We start from the raw sequence: 13619 nt of genomic DNA, 5'->3' as shown, positions 1-13619 counted from the left end.
CTGGCATCTTGCAGCATCGGCAGTTGCAGTGCACGCAGCCGCCGAGGACGACCCTGAGCAGGCCGCCACCGCTGCGCCAGACCGCCTCCGCCACATGCCCACCTAGCAGGCATGCGCGTGCAAGTGACTCTGGGTGGGTGGCGGCGAACGAGGCAGTTGAGGAGGGGATCAGATCCCTCAATTCTTTTTAACAGAAATTAGAGAGAGGGTTGCGTCAAGAAAAATTGAAATTAGAGAGAAGAAAAGAAATAGCCAGTGATTTTATAAAATGTTCAACCTTTTTACATGGGGCCTAAGATTATACTTAACCCAAATAAAAAAAGTTACACCCACTTTGGAAAAGTTGAATTCAGACTCATTTGAATTTCCAAAAATGTTGATATTTTTGGTGGAGCTATGGCAAATGCAGAAATAATTAAGGGAAAGGTTTGGAGGTCAATATTGAAGTAGGAAAGGCGTGGGATTTTAGAAAAGGTTTGGAAAGAATTTGAAAAGGAACTTAAATAAAAGGTATGTTCAAATGATTCTCTTAAAACGTTCATATTTAGTTGCTTTAGTCCCTAGTTTTGTTTCAGATGCATTTATTCATGTGAATGCCTGGGTTTCCTAATTATATATATAATTATAAAAGGAGGAAAATACTACACCCATTCCATCATACGTTTGCTCTTACAGAGTAGCTTGCAGACCGCACGCCTCACGTTGAGCTCGATGAGATTAGTTGTTTAAGTTTAAGTTTGCTCTTACAGGGTAGCTTGCAGACCGCAGGCCTCACGTTGAGCTCGATGAGATTAGTTGTTTAAGTTCTAAGCATTACTGGCATTGTTCACTGACATATGTGTTGTGCGGTATTTTTCCCGTTGCAATGCTCGGGCATATTTACTAGTAGTATCAAAGGGCTAAGGCAAATATGCCCGTGTGCAAGATGAAGAGATCAGAGTGATCATACATACTCCTTGCATTACCAGAATCCAACTGATATCTTAGCTGTTAACTACGCAAATCTATTGAGTACAAGAATTGAGAATTTGCAATACAAGGCTCTTACGTTTACTGTTTGTGTCCTCTACATTTTCTATAGCCGCCCCCCCCCCCCCCCCCCCCCCCCAAAAAAAAACTCTAACAATCTCGTATCCTAACGTTGCTTCCAAAATCCTGCCATCTACTCCATGGTAGCTCATGATACTGCATGGAGTACAAAGATCAACAATCACCTGTCCTATTTACAGTGGTAGCTCATGATACTTCCATGCGGTTGTTCTGTATCATCATAGTTGAGCAGGGCAAACTTCACATGCAATCCAATTTTGCCAGCTTCCTTCACAAGCTTCGCAGCTGTCACTAGCCAATGCCCAGGGACATCATGTGCCCCCTTCACCACCTCCGACATGTCAACAAACTTCAGGAGCTTCCTCGACTGAAGCGGAACAGGTGGACCATCAGGGTAAACACCTGAGTTCAGCTGCGCCGGCTCATGCTTCTGGGCAGGCTGTGCGTTGCGATGCATGAAAGGAGAGCTTAGAGTTGTGCTTATTGTTGTAAAAAAGCTTCCCTTTTGAGATGCTGCTGGTGCTCGGGTCCACTCAGATTTATGTATGGTGCACTTTGGGATATGTGTGTAGAGGAGCCGCAGATGGAGCACCTTCCTTGCCCAGGTTCCCTTTGTGAAGAGCTGGGCACCAGTGACGATGAAAACTCCACCAGAAACTCTCTTACTCCACTCGGGGTTGTACTTCACAACAGATGTAGAAATGCATGAGTAACTATTCCACTGGATAGCCTCAATGTACCCTGGGTCTGTATCTTCCGACTCACGCCACTCAGACATCGAAGATGCCATCGAGTCTCCAAGCATGCTTGGGACACTAGAGAGGTGCTGGACATGGATGGCCAACTGATTGCACTTCCTACCCTCAAGATATAACCGAAGACCGACTACAGGTTTCTGGGCGCTAGATACCTGGAACAAAAATACAATTGTTAATTAATAGATGGAAGCTCAGCTTTGTTGGAAAGTAATAGTAGTACTTCAATCTAATCTTTCTCAGCAGATAACTGGGAATTAAGACTCTACCTAAAAAAACCAACTATGGAAACAAACAATCTGGTACCTGAGAAGTGTTAACTCGAAGTTTGGGGCCAAGGAATCTGAACTGCAAGGAAGGGTAAGAGCCTTTTCTCTTCTGGGGCCCAAGGACAAGCACATTGAACACAGGTGCCCATTGCAAAGGCACTTGAAACTCCAAGAAATGTTGTAAGTCGTCAAGATCGGGTTTATCTGAGAGGTAAGTCAACTTTAAGAATTAACTTAACCAAATATCATGCTTGAGCTAGACAATCCATTAAAGTTAACACTGTTCAGAGTTTGCTTGGCAAAATGCAACAAGAGTTTAAGAAGAAGAAAAATGCCTCCAGGACTTACAGCGAAGATATAAATTGATGGCATGGCTGAGGTAACCACTACCAGGAATGCCAGTAAGAAGAGAGGTAATGGGAACAAATTTGAACATTATAGCGTCAGGATTCTTCGGAACTGTTGGTAACCACTTGGAGTGACTGGGTATATGTACATCTCCACCCCTTTTCGAACATGTAATTGTCAGGCCCTATTTGGACAAAAAGTTATGTTTAAGCATACAGAGAACTTTAGAGCCGATTGGCACAGTAAGGTAGGAAAAACTTACATCTTTGGTTGATGATTCTGAGTAACTGGAAAGATGTAGGTTATTAGGCTGCTGCACTATCCTGACAAAAACATCAGGCACCTATAATGATATGACTCAAGTTAGCTAAATTTCAAGCGATATACAGAAACATGGGCTCACCGGCTCAGGGTAGGACTATGTATACCTTGCTCTTGCCATCCTTGGTCTTACGATGTATGGGGGAGAGGTTTTTCCCATCGGAGAATAGAAAATCGCCAAGATCTTCCAGATGTAACTTTAGTTCAGCAGATGAAATAGTTGAAGAATGACTTTGTTTAACACATATGACATCCTGACCTCCAACTGCCATTTCAACAATTATGTGTGTCCCATAAGTTCTGATAAACCTGAGAAAAATCAAAAGATGAGAAATTAGATCATGTATCTTTTCTAGTTTGATATTTATTTCGGTACATGTAAGGTGCCGTTTGGGTGAGGTAGGTGATGTTTTTCATAGAATTTCCAGTCAGATGAATATATCTAGTTAATTGATGAAAAATAAGTTATTTTGATATTTATTTGGGTACATGTAAGGTATCGTATGGGTGAAGTAGGTGATCTGTTTCATAGAATTTCCAGTCAGATGAATATGTATGGTTAATTGATGGAAAATAAGTTAATTAGACAATATAAAACAGAGTTATGGGACTGAGTTAACAGTGTGTTTTATTACCAAGATAATGCTACAGGATCCCACTTGGATGGAACAGCCTTTTTGACTTCATCGCAAAGAACCAACGGAGAAGCTTTTAGGTTCAAGTTGAACAACGAAATGAAATAGCCGTCAAAAGCAAGATACTTAATCTCTTTGGCATCTGTCAACCAAGCTCCCATTAAATCAAAAAGTGCATTGAAATAGCCTGAAGGAACTTTCCCTTGGACTGAGGATTTCTGATTAAGTAATTCCGACATCTGTCAAGAAAACCAGAATGTGATTAACTACAAAATGATCCAGTTTCCAGAAGAGAGCAATAGCTGCATTCATCATGGTCATACAAGTCACTGCAGTTTTTGACCAAGGCATATCAATAACTGATATGGCTCTAGTTTAAATCAAAAAGGGTAAGAAGAAAAAATATTTGTTGGAGAACCAAGAATTTCAGATTTTTGCCCACAGGGGTAAAAAGGAAAATTAGATTTTCACCAACATATGAATCATTATTTTTCTCGATAAACAGCGCTTTTATTAACTCTAGTTAAGTTTTGTTGGTGCTAGAGTAGAGAAGTCGGCAGCTGCTTTTTGGCTTCAGTAATGAAAATGGATTTTATAGACGGATGCTTAGTTTGTTGGCACTCCTTTTTTCTCTTCCCATGAGTACAATTTCGTGAGGAATAGAAAATTGGCGTTCTACATCTTCCTCAGAGTTCCATTCCGAATGAAATTTTTTGGGCAAACTGCTCCTATCTGATGCACGATTATGCATGTATGCTCCTAATAGGCTGAGAGGATCGCGTGGGCCTAAGCAGCAGGAGCATGCGGACATATGCAGAGTGCAGAGGCGCGCGTGGTGGGAGGAGAATGTGGAGAGCGAGGAATCATGTGAATTTATTGGCGCATCTAGTGTAAGCTCAGGGGCAAAATCATCTAGCAAAACCCTTTGTCGGCGCTCCTTGGTATCCATGTTTCATCTTGCGCGCAAAACAAAAAACAAACGGAGGGAGTATTAATCAGTAACTAAGTAGTTCTATGTGGGCAGGGATCTGAGCTCCTGCTGCCCTCAAAACAAGATTATTTCTTGCATATATAAACTCTTTCTCTTCAGGAAAAAGCAACGCTCCTGCCATCTTGGTAATAAAAATCCAACTGATCCAACTGGACAAACAGTGGTAGCCTGTACGCAACAGACATACGAATAAAAGTATTTCAAGACGGTAAAACCATTGTTGGTGGGAAAGATAAGATGTGGGTGAAGGAACAAAAAAAACTGAAATTCCGCCACTTCTTAAGACTGACTGGATGACTTAAGCAGCATACTTATGGCGGTTCCAGAGAAAATATCTTCGTGACACAAACAAAATGGTAATATGAAGCAACAGGAACATAACATGCCCTCACTCCGCAAAGCAAGCTAACCTTCACATTTTTTTACAAAAACTTAGTGGGTACCAGTTCGTCTAACTGCTTCTCTTTTAATGTTACCCCTTGCTTCGAAATTTGGTTCTCACCCCCAGGCTCAATCCCTTGTTGCCCCTTTCACCCAAAATGAAATCGACTCTTCTCTCGATTCGGTGGACGTCAAGTCTAGCCCAGGCCTGGATGGGTTTGGTCCAGCGTTCAACAATCCAATTGGGACCTTGTCAAACATGATCAGCTTCATGTCATGTCCGACCTCTTTTCACACCAGGCAGATCTTAAACGTATTAAAAGCTTTTATAGCTCTCATTCCTAATAAACAGGGAGCCATTCACTCTGACAACTTCAGGCCGGTGTCTCCACAAAATTGAACTATGAAACTAGGTTCCAAATGCTTAGTTAATCATGTTCAACCATTCACTATGCAGCAGGTCCACCAAGACCAAACGGCTTTTGTTAAGGGTAAAAGCATTTCGGAAAAATTTATCTATGCCACGGATACTATCCAATCATGTCATAGTCGGAAAGCTGTCGATTTGGTGTCTTGGCATGCTCTGATCGAAGTTCTAAAGGCCAAAGGTTTCCCGGAGCGTTGGTGCCGCTGGATCTCAAACCTAAACTCCTCGAGTCAATCTGTAGTTTTACTAAATGGTAAACCAGGCCCCTGGATCAAGTATCGTCGTGGCCTTCGCCAGGGCGACCCTCTATCTCCCTTTATTTCTATTATTGTCGCCGACGTACTCCAAAGGGCGTTTCTTGAAGCTAGCTCTTATAATCTTCTCTCACACCCGCTGGATGATTCTCTCACATGCCCAGTCATTCAATTTTCAATTCACAGATGACACACTTATTATCCTCAAGGCGTGCCAGGAGTCCGACACCTCAAATCTATCCTACTTGCGTTCTCCAAAGTAACCGGTCTCTATATTAACTTTGACAAGAGTAGCTTTGTTCCTATACAGGTTTACCATGACTTGGCCATATCTTTGGCGTCTACTTCGGGCGGCTCGGTTTCACCTTGTTGCCTCTGTCAACCTCCAAACTTAAGATCTCGGCCTTCCACCCTTTGATCTACAAGGAAGATAAACGGCTGGCAGGTTGGCATAGAAGTCTTCTCTCGATTGATCGTAGGGTGATTCTTCTGCGTGCGGCTCTTAGGGCAGTACCTACACATGCGATGTCAGCGCTTCTCCTTCCTATCAACACTATTCAAGCTTTTGACAAGCTTTTTCTAGACAGGTCAGGACCACGTTAATGGTGGGCAATGCAAGGTTGCTTGGGACGGGATGTATCCGTTCGCAAAAGGTGGTCTAGGGTTCAAATTCCTTCATACTCATAATATTTGCCTCCTCTTTAAAAAACTTGCTAAAACTGACTGGCCTGGTTCTTCTACTTCAGAAGTTCGGTTCACTTCTATGAACAGTTGGACCAACTCCAGAAAACTCGGGGACTCAAATCACCTAGATACTGTTGTCTGAGGTTCTTTCGCCAGGTAACTGAAGTCATGATTGGCAATGGGCTACCTCATTCTGGCTCGACCTTTGGATCTTCGGAGACACTCCCACTCCACGCTTCTCAATGTTGTTTTCTCACTATAAGAGGCTCAATGATTCTGTCACTAGAGTGCTCAACTCCTCTTTGTTGATCCTCGGCTTACAACCTAAGATCTCCTCCACTGCCAAGAATGGGCTTACCTTGTTGCGCTCGATGGCCACCATAATCTTGAATTCGCGGGTGGAAGACACCCGCATAGGAAGACTAGATGGGAAGCCTCTCTCCACGAGATTGGCATATGCCGCAGCCTTTGCAAACAGGCCAATTGACTCATGGGCCATGGCGGTTTGGAAGAACTATGCGCCTAATAAATGCACCATATTCCTTTGGCTGGCATTCAAAAACAGGTTATTTACAAATGAGCGCAGGTTTCGACGTGGAATTGCTCATTCGGATTGCTGCCCTTTTTTGTCTATCTCCAGAAACAACTGCACATATGTTAGTACAATGTGAGCTTCTTCAATCTCTAGGGGCAACCCTAATTTTATGTACAGATGATCCTGACAATACAACAGATTTGGGGCGACAACCGCAAAAACAAGGTCCGTTTGACTGTCCTTCGGAGTATTTGGAAACAGTGAAATGCAATGGTCTATCGCCAAGAATTGGAAGGGCTTCACGTCATAGACTAGGAGATGCTCAGATGCTATGATCTAATCGCTGCGAGAAGGAGAGGATTTTAATAATTATGGACTGGAGCATTATGTTGTACCATCTTGTGCAAAGATTTTCTGTTCTCCTTCCTCTTTACCTGATGTATCTTTATCCCGCTACATACAGTGCTTTTTATTAAGGGAATGCTCACAATCCGCCGACTGCTTACACTCACGCGTCGGCTGGCTCACGCGTGCAACACGCGTCATGTGAGCCCCGCACCTGTCCCCTCTCCTTCCTTATCTCCTTTCCTCTTCCGAATCGAGCGATTTCCCCATCCCCCTCACAGTCTCCCTCCCCATCCAGCGCTGCTCCTCGCAATTGAGACATGGCACTGCGGCCCTAACGAACTGGACAAGCAGACGGCTTGCTGCTGCAACGCCATGGGCTCGCCACGAACTGCGCACTGGCGACGCTGCTGCGTGAAGGGGCGACAGCCACCACGGCTGCGGGGGTGACGGCGAGGTGCAGCAAGGCGCCGGGGGCACTGCTGCTGCGGGCTCCCCATGCTTCGAAAGGTCCAAATCTCCACATGATTCAGCAATGGCGACGCGCTTCTGCAACGCCGGCAAAGTTGCATGGCGACAACCACGACATCTGTGATGTTGCGGTGGCGTAGTGCGACATGGATGATGCTGTGCAGCGGCGAATGCAACGGTGGCAACATTGTGACAACTGCAATAGGGACAATGCTGCGCAGTGCCGAATGCAACGGCCGCGAGGCCCGCGACACTGCGACAGGTTGACGGTGCGTCAACGGCAGCAAGGACTGCAACAGAGGGGATGTTGCGATGGTGACAACCACAATAGCGGGGATATTGCGATGGCGATCACAACAGCAGGGATGTTGCGATGACGCGGGGGCTGCCTTGATGTTCTCCAGCTGATCCAAACGGCCACATGTGGCAGATCCGACGGCGCTAGCCCACTGATTTCCGCCTAACGTGCAGCCCTGGCGTTTTACTAACTGTTGATGCTCAAAATTGGCACATTCATAAAATTAGCATAGGTTATATAAAGACCAATTCAAACTTATGATTGGAAGTCACCTTGGAATGTCTCTCTTCGAGAAGATCAAGATGGATATGAAGATGGTCTAAAACGGAGCTCGGACTCAAAAGTTATGACAAGTTCAGAGATGCTCATGTTGACACCAGAGTAAAGAAAGGCATAAAACTTAATCAAGATGGCATCTGATGGAAAACATTTCAACATGAAAGTTGTGCGTCTCGATGAAACGGTAGATTTTGATATAAAGATCATCTTAATCCGAGGTCGTATGCAACCTGGGGAGGCAAAACAAGGTCAGAAACAGAAACTGCAGAGTCATTTCGGACCGACCGTGTTGATTTGATCGGTGAGACCGAGTTGGTCCGAAAATTTACCAGAGAGTTGGCAATGTTGACTCGGTAGGACCGAAGCAAACCAATCGGTGAGACCGAGTTGATCCGGGAAATTACAGAAGGATACAGAGAGTTGGCAAAGTTCACTCGGTGGGACCGAAATGAACCAATCGGTGAGACCGAGTTGGTCCGGGAAATTACCAAAGATTCCTGTCCGAGTTAAGTTAGGGTTTTTGATGTTTTGGACGGAATTTTTAGTCCTTTTCTTGTACGGGAAGTCCAGCCGCCTCAAAATAGATGAGAGGTGACGGCCGATTGAACAACACACAATCGCAAAAAACACATCTACTACTTTTTCATCTACGTTTTGTCTCTCCCCCGTTCTTGCTTCCTCGTTCTTCGTGTTGAAGAGCTGCGAATTCCGAGGCTCTAGGGGCGGTTGGACCGACCTAGGGCAGCCCATAGCCGCCGCACTCCCCGACGGGGTCTCTCCCGGGAGTGTGGGGTTTCGGGTCCTCAAAAGCTCTCGCCGGTCGACTTGCGAATCGCGCTTCCGGTGAGACTCCTTCGACGTGAGTTGCGGTGCATCACCCCCAGCGTCGAGGGTACACGTGACGTGTTCGTGTGCCAACACACTTTTCGGCGACTCCGCTGGGGACGAAGCTTTGAACGGTCTCCGGCCCGTTCTTGCTATGAAGAGATCGTCATCTAGGGTTTGCAATCTACAAAGGTAATATGAATACCCAATTCACATATGTAGATGCAAATAATGCGTATGTTGTTGCTAGATCATCTAATGAGCATAATGTATCGGCTAGCCCTAGCTTTATCAATCATGCATGGGATCAATCTTTCATGTAAAGAAGTTGTTGAAGAGCATAATGAACATAATCTTAAGGGCGAGAATTCCATGGAAGCTACAATGGAGACGCCAAGGACTGGGAGGCAGCAAGCAAATCCAATGATCGATGAAAGCAAACCAAAATAAAACAAAGGCCGAAATAAGCACAAGTGAAGATCAAAAATCACCTTCTCTGAACTATTGGATAAATATCAAAAGAAGAGTGAAGAGAAGCATGCTTATCGGCCAAATCATTCAAAGAAACCAAGGTCACCCCCAAAGCGCAAATATGAGGGTCAGCATTGGCAAAGTGAGAATCTCAATGCAGCATATTCATATCCTTACTTTGGGCCGCCGATGCCGATGTCGTGGATACCTCCCTATGCTCATGTAAATCCATATCCATCATGGGACAGGTATGATACAAGGACACATTACCCATCTTATTTTGGACAATCTCACCAACATTATGCAGCTCTTCAAAAATCAACATTTGATGAACAATCACATGTCAAAGACCATTTCGATCACAAGGAATTGGTCCGGAGCTCAAGAAACAAGAAAGAGGTGGTCAAGCAAGTTTACCGTGTTAAAAAAGATGGCCGTAAGAGTGCTACTTCAGATTTGATCTCAAATGAAAAAGAGCCAATTAAAGTGTTGACATTGGCTACTAAAGGCGATGAGGCAAGTCAATCAGGTGCCAAATATGAAGAGAAGAAGTTGAGAGTGCACAAGATAAAACAAGAGTTGCCATTGCTTCAAACAAAATCACAATCGGGGTGCCCACTCGGCTTATCATATTGGCAAAAGAAGAAATTGCAAAAACTTAGTGCACAAGAACTTGAGAAAGGAATATGGCATGGATTCCGAAAGGAAGTGCCCAAAATGAGAATTATGTGCAAGCTTCCATTACAAGAAGTACAATAAAAGTGAAGAGAGAGAGAAGGATGGAAGCAACAAACAATTAAGTCGAAGGAGTGCATCACAACATCGAAATCTTCGGTTAGCACATCATCCATTTTCTTCAACCATGCCATTGATGTCTTTGCCATGGAACTCATCCCTAGGTATGATCAATTACCCTCCATGGATTTATTTTCATCCATGGATGCAACATAATCTTCTATATCATGAGAGGGTATTACCAAATCACTATACATTTGATTAGCTACAAGTTTGTTGTTGATCCAAAGAGCCGAAATACTTGATTTGCTATTTCATTTGTTTATTTCGGCTATACATGCTTTGGTGGATGAATTCTACATGAACCTTATGGAGGTGGCCGATATTTATTTATCGCCCTAAGAATATGACAAAGCATGGCCGGTGTACCATTCTAACATCGTCCTTAGTTTGGTTGGAGAGCAAGACAAGGTACATGTTCATGGAAATCTATACATATACTTATATTATGCTTGCATGGAGATGAAACATTATGACCGGTGCCATTCAAAATATGTTGCATAGACCGATTCATAGAAATTGAGTGGGTTTATGCTTTGATTTAATATATATGATTCGGCCTACGAATATGAGAGGCCAAATCATTGTTGTTTTATTATCGACCATCGGATTTATGACATGCATAATATTGATATTAGCCTTGTCTTTTTAGTACTATGGAGATTATATTTTGATGGTTGAATTCATAACAATGGCCAAGGTGTTGGTGTTGTTTATATATATCCTTATGGTACTATTTTGTGAAGCCTCATGCCACTTAAAATATTTTTTTGCACAATAATCAAAGCCGAATATGCAATGTTATTCGGTTTGGATCTTTTGGGTGCCATAGGTGCTACCCACATTGAGGCTTTGGGTGATTCGTTATGAGTAGTGCAACAAATATCCAAGGGTCATCAATATTTTGACAAATCACTAATAGTTTACCTTGAGGTATCTCTAGATATAAAATTTACCTTGGGTTGCTTTAATATTTCTCATATATCTAGACATGAAAATTGAAGAGCAAATGAGTTGGCGCAACAAGCATTCGGCTACCATGTAGATCATGGTGTATTGCACATCTATCAATAGCCGATGCTTGATCTCACCGACATAGGTAAGGCCGAACCAAAGCCCATTGCTTCGGCCACTAATGAAATTTGTATGCAGGTGAAAGAAAGGATTAGAGGGAGTTCATTCTTGATTATCTGCAAAATTCTAGCAAAAGGGTGAACGATATGGTTCGGATGATGGTTTTGATCTATGGAACCTTATCACCGGATTGTTATAGAAGTTGAGAAGTTTTTCACCCAAGTTTGCATCAAGAGGTTCAAACAAGCAATGGCCGATATATACTTATCATCCTAAGAAGATGCAGAATGGCCGATGGAGTGTTGACATCGTCCTTAGAACCAACATGGTACAAGTTATTTTTCGGCATACTAGCTATGCCGAAAAACAGGGGGACATGTGTTGACGCTCAAAATTGGCACATTCATAAAATTAGCATAGGTTATATAAAGACCAATTCAAACTTATGATTGGAAGTCACCTTGGAATGTCTCTCTTCGAGAAGATCAAGATGGATATGAAGATGGTCTAAAACGAAGCTCGGACTCAAAAGTTATGACAAGTTCAGAGATGCTCATGTTGACACCAGAGTAAAGAAAGGCTTAAAACTTAATCAAGATGGCCTCTGATAGAAAATGTTTCAACATGAAAGTTGTGCGTCTCGATGAAACGGTAGATTTTGATATAAAAATCATCTTAATCCGAGGTCGTATGCAACCTGGGGAGGCAAAACAAGGTCAGAAACAGAAACTGCAGAGTCATTTCGGACCGACCAAGTTGATTTGATCGGTGAGACCGAGTTGGTCCGAAAATTTACCAGAGAGTTGGCAATGTTGACTCGGTAGGACCGAAGCAAACCAATCGGTGACACCGAGTTGATCCGGGAAATTACAGAAGGATACAGAGAATTGGCAAAGTTCACTCGGTGGGACCGAAATGAACCAATCGGTGAGACCGAGTTGGTCCAGGAAATTACCAAAGATTCCTGTCTGAGTTAAGTTAGGGTTTTTGATGTTTTGGACGGAATTTTTAGTTTTTTTCTTGTACGGGAAGTCCAGCCGCCTCAAAATAGATGAGAGGTGACGGCCGATTGAACAACACACAATCGCAAAAAACACATCTACTACTTTTTCATCTACGTTTTGTCTCTCCCCTGTTCTTGCTTCCTCGTTCTTCGTGTTGGAGAGCTGCGAATTCCGAGGCTCTAGGGGCGGTTGGACCGACCTAGGGCAGCCCATAGCCGCCGCACTCCCCGACGGGGTCTCTCCCGGGAGTGTGGGGTTTCGGGTCCTCAAAAGCTCTCGACGGTTGACTTGCGAATCACGCTTTCGGTGAGACTCCTTCGACGTGAGCTGCGGTGCATCATCCCCGGCGTCGAGGGTACACGTGACGTGTTCGTGTGCGAACACTAACAATGAAGGGTTCAGGCAGGCCGGGCGCCGTAGTTCCGTCAAAAGAAAAAGGCACGATTGGTACAGGTACAGGTCGCAACCTCCAATCGTTGAAAGCATATTTCGCGAGGACAAAACCCACACGATCCAACAATACGAGAAGAGAAGAAGCATGTGGCCACGACGCCTAATCCACAGAATTCCCTAACTGATGCACGGCACGGCAACATACAGAAAGCTGGAACTGAGGAAAGCCAACAGAGACGGATGGCGACATGCGGGGGGGTGCACCTGGTTGAACTCGAGGACGTCGGAGCGGAAGCGGATGCGGTCGCCCTTGTCGATGCCGACGTCGCGCGGTATCCCGCGCAGCACCGCGCCGCCCCCGCCCGGGACGGGGACGTCCCTCGCCCCGGCCTCGTTGAGGTCCACGAGCCGCCGCCGGAGCTTCGCGAAGCGCAGGCGGAAGTCGGACGTGAGGTCGAAGCCCGTGCCCAGCGCGCGCGCCACCTCCTCCCCCAATTCCATCCTCTCCTCCCCTTTCCTTCCACTCCGACGCACGTGCACGATGGTCCCTCGCCGCAGCAGCAGACCCCGGCCGCGACGGAGCCTCCTACCCTTGTGGTGATGATGATTCTACTGAAGAAGGCGAAGGCGAAGAAGAAGAAGAACTGGTAGGAAGGTTTGAGGGAAAGGTCGTAGGGAGGGGAAGTCCAATGCTAGAGGAGGATTCACTGGTCAGAGGCGGCCGCCCCGGTCGTCGGGTAGTTGGGGAAAGGCGTCCCTTCGGATGGTTGGGGAAAGTCCCTTCGGACGTGTGAGGAGAATTCACAACCAACATCCTTTAAAAAAAAACAGAGTACAACAAGTGCTCGTATACACGCGCATACACTCATCAATGAACACACACACGCATATCCTACCCCATGAGCACCTCTGAAAGACTGAGCCTTACGAAGTCATCGTAAGCAACTCGTCATCGATGTGAATATCTCCTCTCACTGAATGTGCATAGCTAGAAATCCTAAATAAATCCAGGAA

General features: G+C 44.8%; 1 protein-coding gene across 2 annotated transcripts; it reads right to left on the bottom strand.

Moving 5' to 3' along the window:
* Positions 1–940: 940 nt before the first annotated feature.
* LOC123127360 (MACPF domain-containing protein At1g14780) lies at positions 941–13364 on the bottom strand. 2 transcript variants are annotated; one of them, XM_044547012.1, is made up of 7 exons: positions 12870–13364; positions 3379–3617; positions 2851–3052; positions 2685–2765; positions 2423–2606; positions 2112–2278; positions 941–1960 (listed from the first exon to the last, which is right to left on the bottom strand). In XM_044547012.1, the coding sequence occupies exons 1-7, from the start codon at positions 13104–13106 to the stop codon at positions 1220–1222; spliced, it is 1851 nt and encodes a 616-aa protein (XP_044402947.1). In that variant the 5' UTR covers positions 13107–13364; the 3' UTR covers positions 941–1219. The 2 variants fall into 2 exon arrangements, with proteins under 2 accessions (XP_044402947.1, XP_044402948.1); XM_044547013.1 differs by lacking the exon at positions 12870–13364 and adding an exon at positions 9517–11850.
* Positions 13365–13619: the final 255 nt, after the last annotated feature.

Source organism: Triticum aestivum, chromosome 6A, assembly GCF_018294505.1.
Source record: "Triticum aestivum cultivar Chinese Spring chromosome 6A, IWGSC CS RefSeq v2.1, whole genome shotgun sequence".
In the NCBI taxonomy this organism is placed as follows: domain Eukaryota; kingdom Viridiplantae; phylum Streptophyta; class Magnoliopsida; order Poales; family Poaceae; genus Triticum; species Triticum aestivum.
Note: the sequence above shows the minus strand (reverse complement) of the source record. Positions and strands in the feature narration are given on the sequence as shown.